The sequence below is a fragment of the Balaenoptera ricei genome, chromosome 11 (genome assembly GCF_028023285.1).
Source record: "Balaenoptera ricei isolate mBalRic1 chromosome 11, mBalRic1.hap2, whole genome shotgun sequence".
Taxonomy (NCBI): Eukaryota; Metazoa; Chordata; class Mammalia; order Artiodactyla; family Balaenopteridae; genus Balaenoptera; species Balaenoptera ricei.
Window position 1 is genome coordinate 63,203,998 of NC_082649.1, and position 13,911 is coordinate 63,217,908.

Here is a 13,911-nt window from a genome sequence, read left to right on the forward strand (position 1 = left end):
TTGTTTCTTCCTTCCAGGCAACGTTTAAAGGCTGGATGGACATCATGTATGCAGCTGTGGACTCCAGGGGGGTAGGTTGTCACACTGGCCTCTCTGCCTGAGTCAGGCACCCGAGGTTCCCAGCTGCTTGGCCACCAAGGAATCAGGGTCTACATCCCATAAAGGCCAGGTCTCTTGTGTCAACCCAGAGTTGAGCCTCTCTGGAATGCCCAGGCCTGGCCCTGGGCAAGGTTGTGTGGTCTCCCAAGGAGTCCCCAAATTTACAAATATCTTTCAAATTAAATTCACTGTAATTTAGTTGGATCAAAGTCTTACCCCAGGAGGATGGGGTGGAACCAACAGAGACATAAATCAAGTTTCTCCTTTGTCCTTGTGCTCCACCCCCATCACACTGACAGTTGCAGGCTGAGAGATGCCCCCATATACTCAAACCTCCCAGTGGCCCAGGGGAAGGAGCCATGCAGGGACGCTGTGCCAGCCCTGAGCCCAGCATGCCTGCCCTCCTCACCTGCCACCACCCACTCTCCTCAACTCCATCCCCACCCACCCATCACACACACTCAGACATACACCCTGTGTGGTGACCTTCCTCTGACACACCCAGCCAGCCCACCCTCATTCCCGCCTGTCTGACCTCCCATCTGGTTTCTCCCCTCTAGTATGAAGAGCAGCCACAGTGGGAATACAACCTCTACATGTACATCTACTTCGTTATTTTCATCATCTTCGGGTCTTTCTTCACCCTGAACCTTTTCATCGGTGTCATCATTGACAACTTCAACCAACAGAAGAAAAAGATATGTAGAGCGCAGTTTCCCCAGGCTGCAGGGCAAGGCTGGATGCCAGGGACTTGGGAGCCTTTCTGGCTCCTGGCCCCATTTTTCCTTCCTGTTGGGGATGGTCCTCTTCTTGCTCCTGTCGGGATAGGGTGGGAGAGGGGTGTGTCCATGATTGACCTGCTTAGGGCTGTAAGCCTGTAACAAGGGGCCCCACGCCTGCCGTAGTCTGAGAGATGAGGCTCCTAAGAGAACGTGGGGTGAGGGTTGTGTCTATTTACCTGGTCCGTGATCAGGGACAATGGCGGGGGTGGGGCTGCACAGAGGCCAGGGTCTTCCGGGAGCTCCATCAGAGGGGCCATGATTGGGTGGCAGGCAAACCAAGTGGGCAGAGAGAACTTCCAAGGTGGTTGAGCTGGGCAGGGAAGAGGATGGGAGTAGGGACTGGATTTTCAAGTCACAAAGTCAGAGAGAGCTCAAGGAGAATGGGGACAGGGACCCAGGAGAAGCAGGTCCGGGGGTGGGGGGAATCTCTGGTGCAGGATAGAGGCACACTCTTCTCCCCCGGGAGAGGAAATGCAGAGGAGCGCAACCCTGGCACCCTCATCAAGGAGGCAAGATCCCTGTGCCCTCCATGCTGGGGCTCTGAGAACCCCAAAATGAAGCTGGTACCTGTCTCTCTGCACTTAGGGGGCCAGGACATCTTCATGACAGAGGAGCAGAAGAAGTACTACAACGCCATGAAAAAGCTGGGCTCCAAGAAGCCCCAGAAGCCCATCCCACGGCCCTTGGTGAGTCAGGCTGTCGAATTGGTGGGAGTGGGGAGGATCAGCCGAGGAGACTCTGGGAAGGCCCCACGCCACAAGACCAGCAATCAGGGCCTCTTCACAGTCTTTTGGCCCAGCCTGGGGCCCTCAGCCTGTCCAGGAAAGGAGGGACCTATAACCACGCACAGGGGCCTCAGTCTCATGGAGATAGAGGGGAAGGCATGAGACAGCTATGGCAGCCCAGGGGACACTCCCCTCCCACAGGAACATCTCAGTGAGCCCCCTTCTCCCCTGTAGGGCTTCAGGCTTTCCCCAGGGAGTGCAGGGCAGCCTGCCCCCACCCCCGTGCATAACCTCATCCTTGCAACTCCCTGAGCAGTAGAGTTCCCTGGTAGGTGGGGCCCAGAGGGGTGATGGGTTCTCTGCTAGGCTGACTCCCTTGGGCCAAAAAAGTGTGTGTGTGTGTGTGTGTGTGTGTGTGTGTGTGTGTGTGTATTGGAGCAGGATGGGGGCAGTACTGAGGTTAATTAGGTGAATGGTACCTAAATCACTAGCTTGTAAGTGGCAGCCCCAGTTTTTGCATCTAATTCATCCATTTCATCTGATACTTTCCTGTTCTCCATGCTTGGTTCTAAGTTAGGGTTGTGTGTGTGTGTGTGTGTGTGTGTGCGTGTGTGTGTGTGTGTGTGCACGCACATGTGTTTTCACTTATTTATAATCGTCTCTCTTCCCCAAAATAATCTTACAATTAAAGACACATATAAATACAGTCAGTAGAATCCACTGGACCGCCAGGGAAGTCCCAAGTAGAATAAATAAAATAAATTCCATAAAAAGAGTGGGGAAAATTTGTTAACCTGAGGACTGAGACAATTACTAGGACTGAACTTTAAATCTGACCTTGAGCCTTCAGACAGTGGGAACAAAAAGGGAAGCATGATGAACGATGTGCTGAGGAAACTCGGGGTAAGAGAGATCCCTTTCTGAAGAGCCATCAGAGATGGTCTCAGGGAAGAGAGAGCCTAGGGCTGGGCCTGGAAGCCCAGGGAGCTTTCAGCAGGAGAGCCAGGCTGGCCAGCATCCTGACTTCTTCCTCTTCCCGTGACTGTCTGGGGGCATTGGCCTCCCCCAAGAGAGTGAAGTAGGAGGGTAGGTGGCTTGGGCTGAGAGACAGCAATGGGGGCGTGCTAGCCTGTCTGAGGCCCCTACTGAGCCCGTCCTTTGCCCCTCCTTTCAGAACAAGTACCAAGGCTTCATATTCGACATTGTGACCAAGCAGGCCTTCGATGTCACCATCATGTTTCTCATCTGCTTGAACATGGTGACTATGATGGTGGAGACAGATGACCAGAGCCCTGAGAAGGTCAACATCTTGACCAAGATCAACCTGCTCTTCGTAGCCATCTTCACAGGCGAATGTATCATCAAGATGGCTGCCCTGCGCCACTATTACTTCACCAACAGCTGGAACATCTTTGACTTCGTGGTTGTCATCCTCTCCATCGTGGGTGGGTATGCAAGTCAGCTGGGCAGAAAAGCCCTCCCCAGGCTAGGCCTTTCCCTCTCCTCCAGCCCTGGATCTGTACTTAATAACAAGTACACCAGGCTCCTGCATTCTTTTCTCTCTACATTCCTTGCCTCTCCCCCCATCTCATACACACACACACACACACACTCACACACACATCTGGGAGGGCCCAATCAGGCCAAGGGGCCAACCTGGTAGAGGACCCAGCACCCCCTCCTGGCCCCACCCTCCCTGGAACCCTGGAACACAGCTCTCTGTTTGGAGAGCTTCAAGGATGAGTCTGGGAAAGGGAATGGGACCTGTGGGGGATTTCCTGCCTTCCCAAGGGAAGCCTGCCCCTTAGGCTGAAGGAGGAAGAGGTTCCAGAGTCGGGAGGCAGGTGGCCCTCTAAAGTAGAAGTTATCCCTAGAGATGGAAAATTCTGGAGTCTAGCCACCCAGGTATGTGCCAGGCTCCTTCAGAGATCACCTGCCTCATGTAGTTTACCTTATAAAGTCAGCACTGACGCAGGGAAATCATACAACTAGGGAGAAGCAGAGACAGGATTCATACACAGTCTACTCAGTCTGCTATAACAAAATACCAGACTGGGTAATTTATAAACAACAGAAATTTACTTCTCACAGTTCTGGATGCTGGAAGTCCAAGATTAAGGCACCAGCATAATCATGTTTTCTGGTGAGGGTCCTTTTCCTGGTTCATAACCTGCACCTTCTTGTCATGTCCTTACAAAGTGGAAGGGGCTAGGGAGCTCCATGAGCCTCTTTTATAAGGGCACTAATCCCATTTATGTGGGCTCCACCCTCATGACTTAAGCACCTCCCAAGGTCCCACCTTCTAATACCATCATCTTTGAGAGTTGGGATTTCAACATATGAATTTAGGGGGAGACAGAAACATTCAGACCATAGCACATGCCCATATCTGTTTAACCTCAGAGCCCAAGTTCTTTTTTTAATAACAGTTTTATTGAGATATAATTTACATAACATAAAATCCACCCTTTCAAGTGTACACTTCAGTACTTTTTAGTATATTCACATAGCTGTGCAACCATCATCACACTCTAATTTTAGAATATTTTCCTCATCCCCAAAAGAGACTCTGTACCCATTTAGCGATCAGTTCCCATTTTCCCTCTCCCCAGCCCCTTGGCAACCACTAATCTAAAATTTTGAGGGACTGCCAAACTGTTTTCCAAAGTGGCTGCGCCATTTTACATTCCCATCCTCAATGTATGAGGGTTCCAATTACTCCACATCCTTACCAACACTTGTCATTTTCTTTATTTTTTAATTATAGCCACGCTAGTGGGTATGAAGTGATATCTTATTGAGGTTTTGGTTTGCATTTCCTTGATGACTAATGACGATGAACATCTTTTTATGTGTTTATTGGTCATTTTCCTTGGTATATCTTGGTACATAATAAGAGAAATGTCTTGGAGGAATGTCTTCAAATCCTTTGCTTAATTTTTTAATTGACTTATTTATGTTTTTATTGAGTTGTAAGAATTCTTTATATATTCTGGAGGCCAGTCCCTTATCAGATATATGATTTGCAAATATTTTCTCCCATTCTGTAGGTTGTCTTTTCACTTTCTTGGTTGTTGTCTCTTGAAGCACAAAGCTTTTATTTTTAAGTCCAATTTATCAATATTTTTTTTCTTTTGTCACTTGTGTTCAGGGCCCAGTCTTTTTTTTTTTTTTTAAATTTATTTATTTATGGCTGTGTTGGGTCTTCGTTTCTGTGCGAGGGCTTTCCCTAGTTGCAGCAAGCGGGGGCCACTCTTCATCGCGGTGTGCGGGCCTCTCACTATCGCGGCCTCTCTTGTTGCGGAGCACAGGCTCCAGACGTGCAGGCTCAGTAGTTGTGGCTCACGGGCCCAGTTGCTCCGCGGCATGTGGGATCTTCCCAGACCAGGGCTCGAACCCGTGACCCCTGCATTGGCAGGCAGATTCTCAACCACTGCACCACCAGGGAAGCCCCAGGGCCCAGTCTTGACCCTGCCTCCACAGACCTCTGCCTTGGGGTGACTGGCTTTCATCTTTCTGCCATGTTCAGACCCTGCCTTCAGTGACTCAGAGGCAAAAGCAGGGGCTTCTATGGCTGCAGTCATGGGCAGATGGTTAGAAGCTGGAAATTAGGTCAGGAAATGCTCCGAGAGGTCCCAGGCAGGGGTGAGGGCGAGATTGTGCCTGGTGGGACTGGAGAGAAGCTTTAGAGAATACGGGTGTCAGGAGCAGGAACAGAGCCCTTGAGGCACAGTCTCAGAGATTCCAGGAGGTGCAGTCTGTACTCAGGAACACCTACTGATCCCAAAGCTTATGTACCAGAGAGGCACAGTTAACAGGTCGACTTGGAGCCAGAGTGTCTGAGTCAAATCGCAGCTTCTCACTGACTAGGTGGTAACTTGGATAAGTTTCCTCTTCCGGAAAATGAGGATGATGGTATCAGCTTACCTCCTAGGGTAAGCCCTTTCTTCTGTTGGAAGGGCTAAATGGATGGGTATGAATTGCTCAGCCCAGTGCCCTACTGACAGTGAACACTGGACACATGTCAGCTGGTGACATTATTATCATATGAGGAGTCTGGAAAGGTCACTTGGGCCAATACGAGGCAAGTGTATTCCACTCTTTCTCCTATAACTTACATCCCTGCTTCTTGAAACTCCAAATCCAGAGTAGTCAGTAGAGATGGGTGGGCAGGCCTGGCAGCTAGCAGAGTTGGGAGGGTCATAGGAAGCACCTCAGAGAGGCTGAGATGAGACAAGCGAGGCGCGGGGAGTGGGCCGACTGCCTGGCCAGTGCCTCTTGTATTTCAGTGTGCACACAAACCACCTGGGCTTGTTAAAACGCAGCGCATCTGGGGCAGAGCTGAGATTCTGCATTTCTGATAAACGCCCAGGAGATCAGGCTTCTGGTCCTTGGACCACACTTTGAGTAGCAAGGAGCTAAAAGTTCCCGAGTTCTGGTCCAAGGTGGGCCACCAAGATGCTGAGAAAGTCCCCTGAGGCCTCAGAACCCAAGATCTGGAAGATGGGCCTGGTACGGCTCTGCAGGTATTCTCAGGAGACTAAGGAACGGAGGGCTAAGAAGGCACTTTGCAAAAGATGCAGGTACTGTGGGTCCTCCTTTTCTGGACCATAGATGCAGCAATGGAGACTCAAAGAGGTGGGTGGAGGCAGGGTCCTTTCAGGCCCCAGGTGACCCAGGCCTCCGCTCCCTGGCTCCTCACTGTACAGAGACCCCTCCCAGCGATGCTGGGCTGGAGGAAGGACAGCAATGCCACCGGTGGCCACAGTCTGCATTGTTTCCCACAGGCACCGTGCTCTCAGACATCATCCAGAAGTACTTCTTCTCCCCAACGCTCTTCCGAGTCATCCGCCTGGCCCGGATCGGCCGCATCCTCAGGCTGATCCGCGGGGCCAAGGGCATCCGCACATTGCTCTTCGCGCTCATGATGTCCCTGCCCGCCCTCTTCAACATTGGGCTGCTGCTCTTCCTGGTCATGTTCATCTACTCCATCTTCGGCATGGCCAACTTCGCCTACGTCAAGTGGGAGGCTGGCATTGATGACATGTTCAACTTCCAGACCTTCGCCAATAGCATGCTGTGCCTCTTCCAGATCACCACGTCAGCAGGCTGGGACGGGCTCCTCAGCCCCATCCTCAACACGGGGCCTCCCTACTGCGACCCCAACCTGCCCAATAGCAACGGCTCCCGGGGGAACTGCGGGAGCCCCGCCGTGGGCATCCTCTTCTTCACCACCTACATCATCATCTCCTTCCTCATCGTGGTCAACATGTACATCGCCATCATCCTGGAGAACTTCAGTGTGGCCACGGAGGAGAGCACGGAGCCCCTGAGCGAGGACGACTTCGACATGTTCTATGAGATCTGGGAGAAGTTTGACCCGGAGGCCACCCAGTTCATTGAGTATTCGGCCCTGTCCGACTTTGCTGACGCACTGTCTGAGCCGCTCCGAATCGCCAAGCCCAACCAGATAAGCCTCATCAATATGGACCTGCCCATGGTGAGCGGGGACCGTATCCACTGCATGGACATCCTCTTTGCCTTCACCAAGAGGGTCCTGGGTGAGTCTGGGGAGATGGACGCCCTGAAGATCCAAATGGAGGAGAAGTTCATGGCGGCCAACCCGTCCAAGATCTCATACGAGCCCATCACCACCACACTCCGGCGCAAGCACGAGGAGGTGTCGGCCTCGATCATCCAGCGGGCCTTCCGCAGGCACCTGCTGCAGCGCTCCATGAAGCACGCCTCCTTCCTCTTCCGCCAGCAGGCGGGCGGCAGCGGCCTCTCCGAAGAGGATGCCCCCGAGCAGGAGGGCCTCATCGCCTACATGATGAACGAGAACTTCTCCCAGCGCCTTGTCCCGCCCTCCAGCTCCTCCATCTCCTCCACGTCCTTCCCACCCTCCTACGACAGCGTCACCAAGGCCACCAGCGATAACCCCCAGGCGCGGGCATCTGACTACAGCCCCAGCGAGGATCTCGCGGACATCGCTCCGTCCCCAGACAGGGACCGTGAATCTGTCGTGTGAGTGGGTCCCGGTGGGCCAGTGCACAGCATCATGGCAAACCCGAATGCAGCCCCAGACCAGCAGCCAGTGGGCCATCTGTCCTTGCTTTGGGCTTCAGGAATGAGAGATGAGCCTCGTCCCAGTGGACCGACAAGGCAGAGTCCTGTGCACCATGCTGACGGCTGGAAGCATTTGGCTAAGCCAGCCGTTCGGGGTGGCCTGTCCCTAGAGGCCCCAAGTGTACCAGTCCTGGCGGAAGGGTCTGGTCAGGCAACACCCCGGGGCTCTGACAAGCAACTCCATCCCAGCTGCTGAGACAAAATACAAAACTGAGACTGTATGTATTGTGAACAGGCTTTCATAAATTTATTATATTTGATATTTTTTTACTTGAACAAAGAACTAACTTTTTTTCATGGACGGATCGGCAGCAATTCCCGCCGCCTCTTCTTAACTCTGAACAGGAGTGTCTATGGAGCTGCTGGGACTCTGTTGTCAAAGCAAAAGTGAAATCCAGTGTGGGTCCCACAGGCCTTCACTGCCCAGGGGTTGGGCTAAGGTGCCAAGAGGGCTGAACCCCTTCCCCTTCATGCGTGTGCACACTCTCATACACACAGAGGCCAGACAGAGGCCACGTGTGGCCCGGGCTCCCCGAGGTGAGCATCAGGCAGCCTCTTCTGCCCTAGCCTAAGGGAGACAGGCCTTTCCTCCCGGCCCCCATGGGTGGGATTCTTGTCAGCCGGGGCTCATCCTGGCCTTCCATTGTCCCCAAGGTTCCATTTTCCCCGTGTATTTTTATGCAGGCCACCCTGGGGTCAGTTCTACAAATACAACAAGCTTCCAGAAGAGAGTGACCCGGGTCCCAGGGCTGGTCCTCGGCACTGACGTTGCCTTTCTTCCCTGGAGAGCGTGGCCTCTGATAGAATATTAACGTTAAACGAAGGGCCTGAGGGAGGAGCCCCACTCACTTCCTGCCACCCAGCTTGTCCTTGCTGCCCAGCCTGGCCGGCCCTGCCCCACAGGCGAGGAAGAGAAGGCTGAGCCCGTGGGGTTAGGGCTGAGAAACTCAACAGCCCTCAGAGCGGGGGCCCCCGGCCCATGTGGAGAAGGGAGTCTGTTGTCATCACCCAGGCTCCCTCTCCGGACCTTTCTGCCTCTGCCCAGGGGTGAGGGGATGCCCGTGTGGCCTCCAGCTCCTCTCCAGATGCAGTGGCATGGGAGTGGGGAGGGCCGTTTGGGCCCTGTGCAGAGAAGGGGCCTCAGGAGGCTCAGGCCCAGTCCCTGTGCCCTGGGAGGGGAATGGACCCCAGGCCCCCTGGGAAAGGGAGTAGTGTGACCCTGGACCAGCCCCTCCCGCTCAGCCCAGGGTCCTGGTGGCACCCGCATGCAGGACCTCCTGGCAGTGTCCAGGCTGCCCATAGGTCTTGTGAGCAGGCCTTTTCAGGGAAAAATACTTTTTCTAGTCCAATTATCCCCCCCAGGGCCTCTTCAGCTGCTGACAATCCTACTTAGCATATGCAAATCTTTTAATGTAGAAAACTGTCACCCTGAGAGTGACAGTGGTGGCTGGTGGAGCCTGTGCAGGCAGGGGCTCAGCTGCCCAAATCCGCTCTCCAGCAAAGCCGCCCTCCACCTGGTGGCCACCTCTCAGGCCGCCTCTCAGGGCAGCCTGGGAAGCCAGAAGCTGGCTGTCCTAACCTACCTCGCCGAGCCGTCAGGGAGCTGGCCGTGGGGAGCTAAGGGGACACTGCCGGCGAGACAAGTATTATGTTTCTTCTTGTCACCTGAGTTCCCTTGGTGGCAGCCCCAGCCTCCACCCCCTTCCACCCCAGTGATTTCTCTTCTCCCATGTTCCCTTTGAGTCCAGTGTGGGATGTGGTTTTTAACTGTCCCAGCGACACTTCTCTGAGTGGAAATCTTATTTTTGTAGCTCTCTGTGCTGTGCTCTTAAGGCTTGGAGAGGTGTGTGCCCTCCCTGGCACCTGACACCCAGAGCCTGCTGCATGGACAGGGATGAGGCTGGGAGGCCGGCCGGCCTGCAGGCCCAGCTGACCGGAAGGCAACTGGGGTTTTGTGTGTGGGGACAGCCCGGGAGCCTGAGGCAGGTGCCTGGGGCCAGCCGCTGACAGACGACGCCGGCTGCACCAAGTGCCAGCCGTTGTCTGAACTACCCAAGCACTTCTCACCAAACTTTGTGCGTAAATAAGATACATATTTTTAAAACAAACCAATAAATGGCTTACATAACCTGGCCTGGACTCTGTTCTATTTTTTTTTAATTGAAGCATAGTTGATTTACAAATTTACAATATTGTGTTAGTTTCTGGTATACAGCAAAGTGGTTCAGTTATATATATATATACACATACTTTTTTTTTTTTTTTTTTGCAGATACCCGCAAAGCCGGTATGTAAACAAAGGTGACCCCCAGCGTCATCAAATCCAGCCTTTATTTTTGCCTCTTCCTGTCCCTTTCAGCTTTATTCAGTGGAGACAATCTTCCCTGGCCCCAGGCAAAAACCAGGCCAATGCTGGGGCTTTTCCACTCAGTCTTGGGTGAAACAGCAGCCTTCAGCCACTCTGTTGTAAATGCCATCTTAGTCTCATCCTGAGAGTGTCCAGTCCTATGACAGTCGGAGATGGGGTGGCTGGACGGCTAGAGGGGACTCTCATATGGGCATCTTCTGGCTTTCTGGAGACTCCCTACTGGGCCTTCTCCCTGTAGTCTCTCCTCAGCCCTAGGAATGCACCCTTCTGGGTGTCCCGTGACCCCTCCTTTGCCTGTGGGCACCTGTGAGTCTACTCCCAGCCTCTTCCTGCCAAGCCCCTGGACCCTCCCGGTAGCCCTGCCGTGGAGGCTCACACAGGCCCTCTCTGCCTGCTGCCTCTGGTCCTCAGGAAGCACTAAGCACACTTGCCCCACCCACACTGGCCTGCGGCCAGGCCCCGGCAGCAGTGTGCTCCAAGGCCACCACCAGAGCAGCTGGCCCACAACCCTCCCTCCAGGTCCCAGGGCTGGTCCATTTGAGCTTTCTCAGGCCCAGTAAGGCCCAGTCCTCCGTGTCAAAGCTCTCCAAGAAGGCCCAGGAAGCCCCCCTCGGCAGGCCTGGGTTAGAAGGTGGCACCCTCCACACACAGGCCATCCCCCAGAAGAAGGCCACAGGGTCCTGGAAACAACTCATGACAGTTCTCTGCAAGAAACCCATTCACAACAGGTTCCCTTGGACCCCTTTTCCTATCCTTGATGTGACTATGGGGTCCCCATGTCTGGCTCCATTTCCCTTGTAAGCCATCTGCATACAAAAGACACATGATTTGGCATCCTGAAACCCTTGGTATTGGTCCCTTGGTCAAAACAGGGGCAGAGACAGTCCACTTTAACCTCCTGTGACACTTGTTTAATTGTCTCCCCAACCAGACCAGGGCATTTCAAAGGGCAGACCATGTCCCAGTGTAGTGGGCCACGACCAGCTTCTCTAAAAATGATATCAGAATTTAAAATAGCAGTGGATGCTATGTGCTTAGGATAAGTGTTGTTTTGTGAAGCTATTGTTTCAGATATACATAGAAAACTTGGGTGAGTGCCTGTATGTACACTGGGTGGTGAAAGAAAATATATTTTGTATTAGAAATTCCAGCAAAAAGAGTGAAAACAACATGAGGAGAGGTATGTGAGACAAGACAATGGAGTAGAAGGACTTCAGCTCACCACCTCGCACGAAAGCACCAAAATCACAATTAGCTGCTGAACAACCATTGACAAGAAAGACTGGAACCTATCAAAAAGATACGCTACATCCAAAGACAAAGAAGAAGCCACAACGAGATGGTAGAAGAGGCGCATTCACAATACAATGAAATCCCATACCCGCGGGGTGGGTGGCCCACAAACTGGAAAATAATTATATCGCAGTGGTTCTCCCACAGGAGTGAGAGTTCTAAGCCCCATGTCAGGTCCCCAGAGCATTTGGCTTAGAAGGCCAGCAGGACCTGATTGCAGGAACTCCACAGAACCAGGGGAAACAGACACTCCACTCTTGGAGAATGTACACAAGGTCTCATGCACACTGGGACCCAAGGAAAAAAGCAGTGACTTCATAGAAGCCTGGGCCAGACCTACCTGATGGACTTGGAGGGTCTCCTGGGGAGGCGGGAGTACCTGTGGCTCACTCTGGGGACAAAGACACTGGTGGAGGAGGTATTGGGAGTATTCATTGGTGTGAGCTCTCCCAGAGGCCGCCATTTTGTCACCAAGACCTGGCCCCACCCAACAGCCTGCAGGCTCCAGTGCTGAGACCAAACAACCAACAGGGCGGGAATACAGCCCCACCCATCAGCAGACAGGCTGCTTAAAGTCTTCCTGAGCCCACAGCTGCTTGCAAAACTCCTTAACAAAACACTAGCAAACCAATCCAGCAATACATTAAAAGGATCATACACCATGATCAAGTGGGATTTATCCCAGGAATGTGAGGATTTTTCAATATCCACAAATCAATCAGTGTGATACACTACATCAACAAATTGAAGAACAAAAACTGTATGATCATCTCAACAGATGCAGAAAATGCTTTTGACAAAATTCAACTCCCATTTATGATAAAAACTCTCCAGAAAGTGGGCCTAGAGGGAACTTACCTCAACATAATAAACGCCATATATGACAAACCCACAGCTAACATCATACCCAATAGTGAAAAGCTGAAAGCATTTCCTCCAAGATAAGGAACAAGACAAGGATGTCCACTCTTGCCACTTTTATTCAACGTAGTTTTGGAAGTCCTAGACACAGCAATCAGAGAAGAAAAAGAAATAAAAGGAATTCAAATTGCAAAAGGAGAAGTAAAACTTACTGTTTGCAGATGACATGATACTGTACATAGAAAATCCTAAAGATGCTACCAGAACACTACTAGAGCTCATCAATGAATTCAGTAAAGTTGCAGGATACAAAATTAATACACAGAAATCTGTTGCATTTCTATACACTACGAATGAAAGATCAGAAAGAGAAATTAAGGAAACAATCCCACTTACCATCACATCAAAAAGAATAAAATATCTAGGAATAAACCTACCTAAGGAGGAGAAGACCCATACTCCAAAAACTGTAAGACACTGATGAAAGAAATCAAAGATGACACAAACAGATGGAAAGATATACCATGTCCTTGGATTGGAAGACTAAATATTGTCAAAATGACTACACTACCCAAGGCAATCTACAGATTCAATGCAATTCTTAGCAAATTACCAATGGCATTTTTTGCAGATCTAGAACAAAATATCTTAAAACTTGTATGGAAACACAAAACATTGCCAAAGCAATCTTGAAAAAGAAAAACAGAGCTGGAGGGATCAGGCTCCCTGATTTCAGACTATACTACAAAGCTACAGTAATCAAAACAGTATGATACTGGCACAAAAATAGAAATATAGATCAATGGTACAGGACAGAAAGCCCAGAAATAAGCCCACACACCTGTGGTTAATTAATCTATGACAAAGGAGGCAGGAATATACAATGGAGAAAAAACAGTCTCTTCAATAAGTGCTGGGAAAACTGGACAGCTACATGTAAAAGAATAAAATTAGAACATTCTCTAACATCAAACACAAATAAACTCAAAATGGATTAAATACCTAAATGTAAGACTGGATACCATAAAACTCTTAGAAGAAAACATAGGCAGAACACTCATTGACATAACTTGCAGCAGTATCTTTTTGGATCCACCTCCAAGAGTAACGAAAATAAAAACAAAAATAAACAAATGGGACCCAATTAAACTCAAAAGCTTTTGCACAGCAAAGGAAACCATAAATAAAACAAAAAGACAACCCAGAGAATGAGAGAAAATATTTGCAAATGATGCGACCAAGGGATTAATCTCCAAAATATACAAAGAGTTTATGCAGCTCAATATCAAAAAAACAAAAAGCCAATCAAAAAACGGGCAGAAAATCTAAATAGACATTTCTCCAAAGAAGACATTCAGATAGCCAAAACGCACATGAAAAGGTGCTCAACATTGGTAATTTTTAGAGAAATGCAAATCAAAACTACAATGAGGTATCACCTCACACGGGTCAGAATGGCCATCATTAAAAAGTCTAAAAAGAATAAATGCTGGAGAGGGTGTGGAGAAAAGGGAACCCCTATACACTGATTGTTGGGAATATAAATTCGTAACAGCCACTGTGGAGAACAGTATGAAGGTTCCTTAAAAAATTAAAAATAGAATTACCATATGATCCAGCAATCCCACTCATGGGCATATACCCAGAGAAAACCATA

The 13,911-nt window shown here is 50.7% G+C and overlaps 1 protein-coding gene across 1 annotated transcript in view; it reads left to right on the plus strand.

The window, feature by feature from the left end:
* Positions 1 to 9,455, plus strand: part of SCN5A (sodium voltage-gated channel alpha subunit 5) — a 106,906-nt gene extending 97,451 nt beyond the window's left edge. Inside the window, exons 24-28 of the mRNA XM_059939409.1 lie at positions 18 to 71; positions 660 to 797; positions 1,463 to 1,567; positions 2,781 to 3,051; positions 6,394 to 9,455. Coding sequence (XP_059795392.1) covers positions 18 to 71; positions 660 to 797; positions 1,463 to 1,567; positions 2,781 to 3,051; positions 6,394 to 7,634 — 1,809 coding nt within the window. The 3' untranslated portion in view covers positions 7,635 to 9,455. The remainder of the gene's footprint in view (positions 1 to 17; positions 72 to 659; positions 798 to 1,462; positions 1,568 to 2,780; positions 3,052 to 6,393) is intronic.
* The last annotated feature ends 4,456 nt before the right edge of the window (positions 9,456 to 13,911 follow it).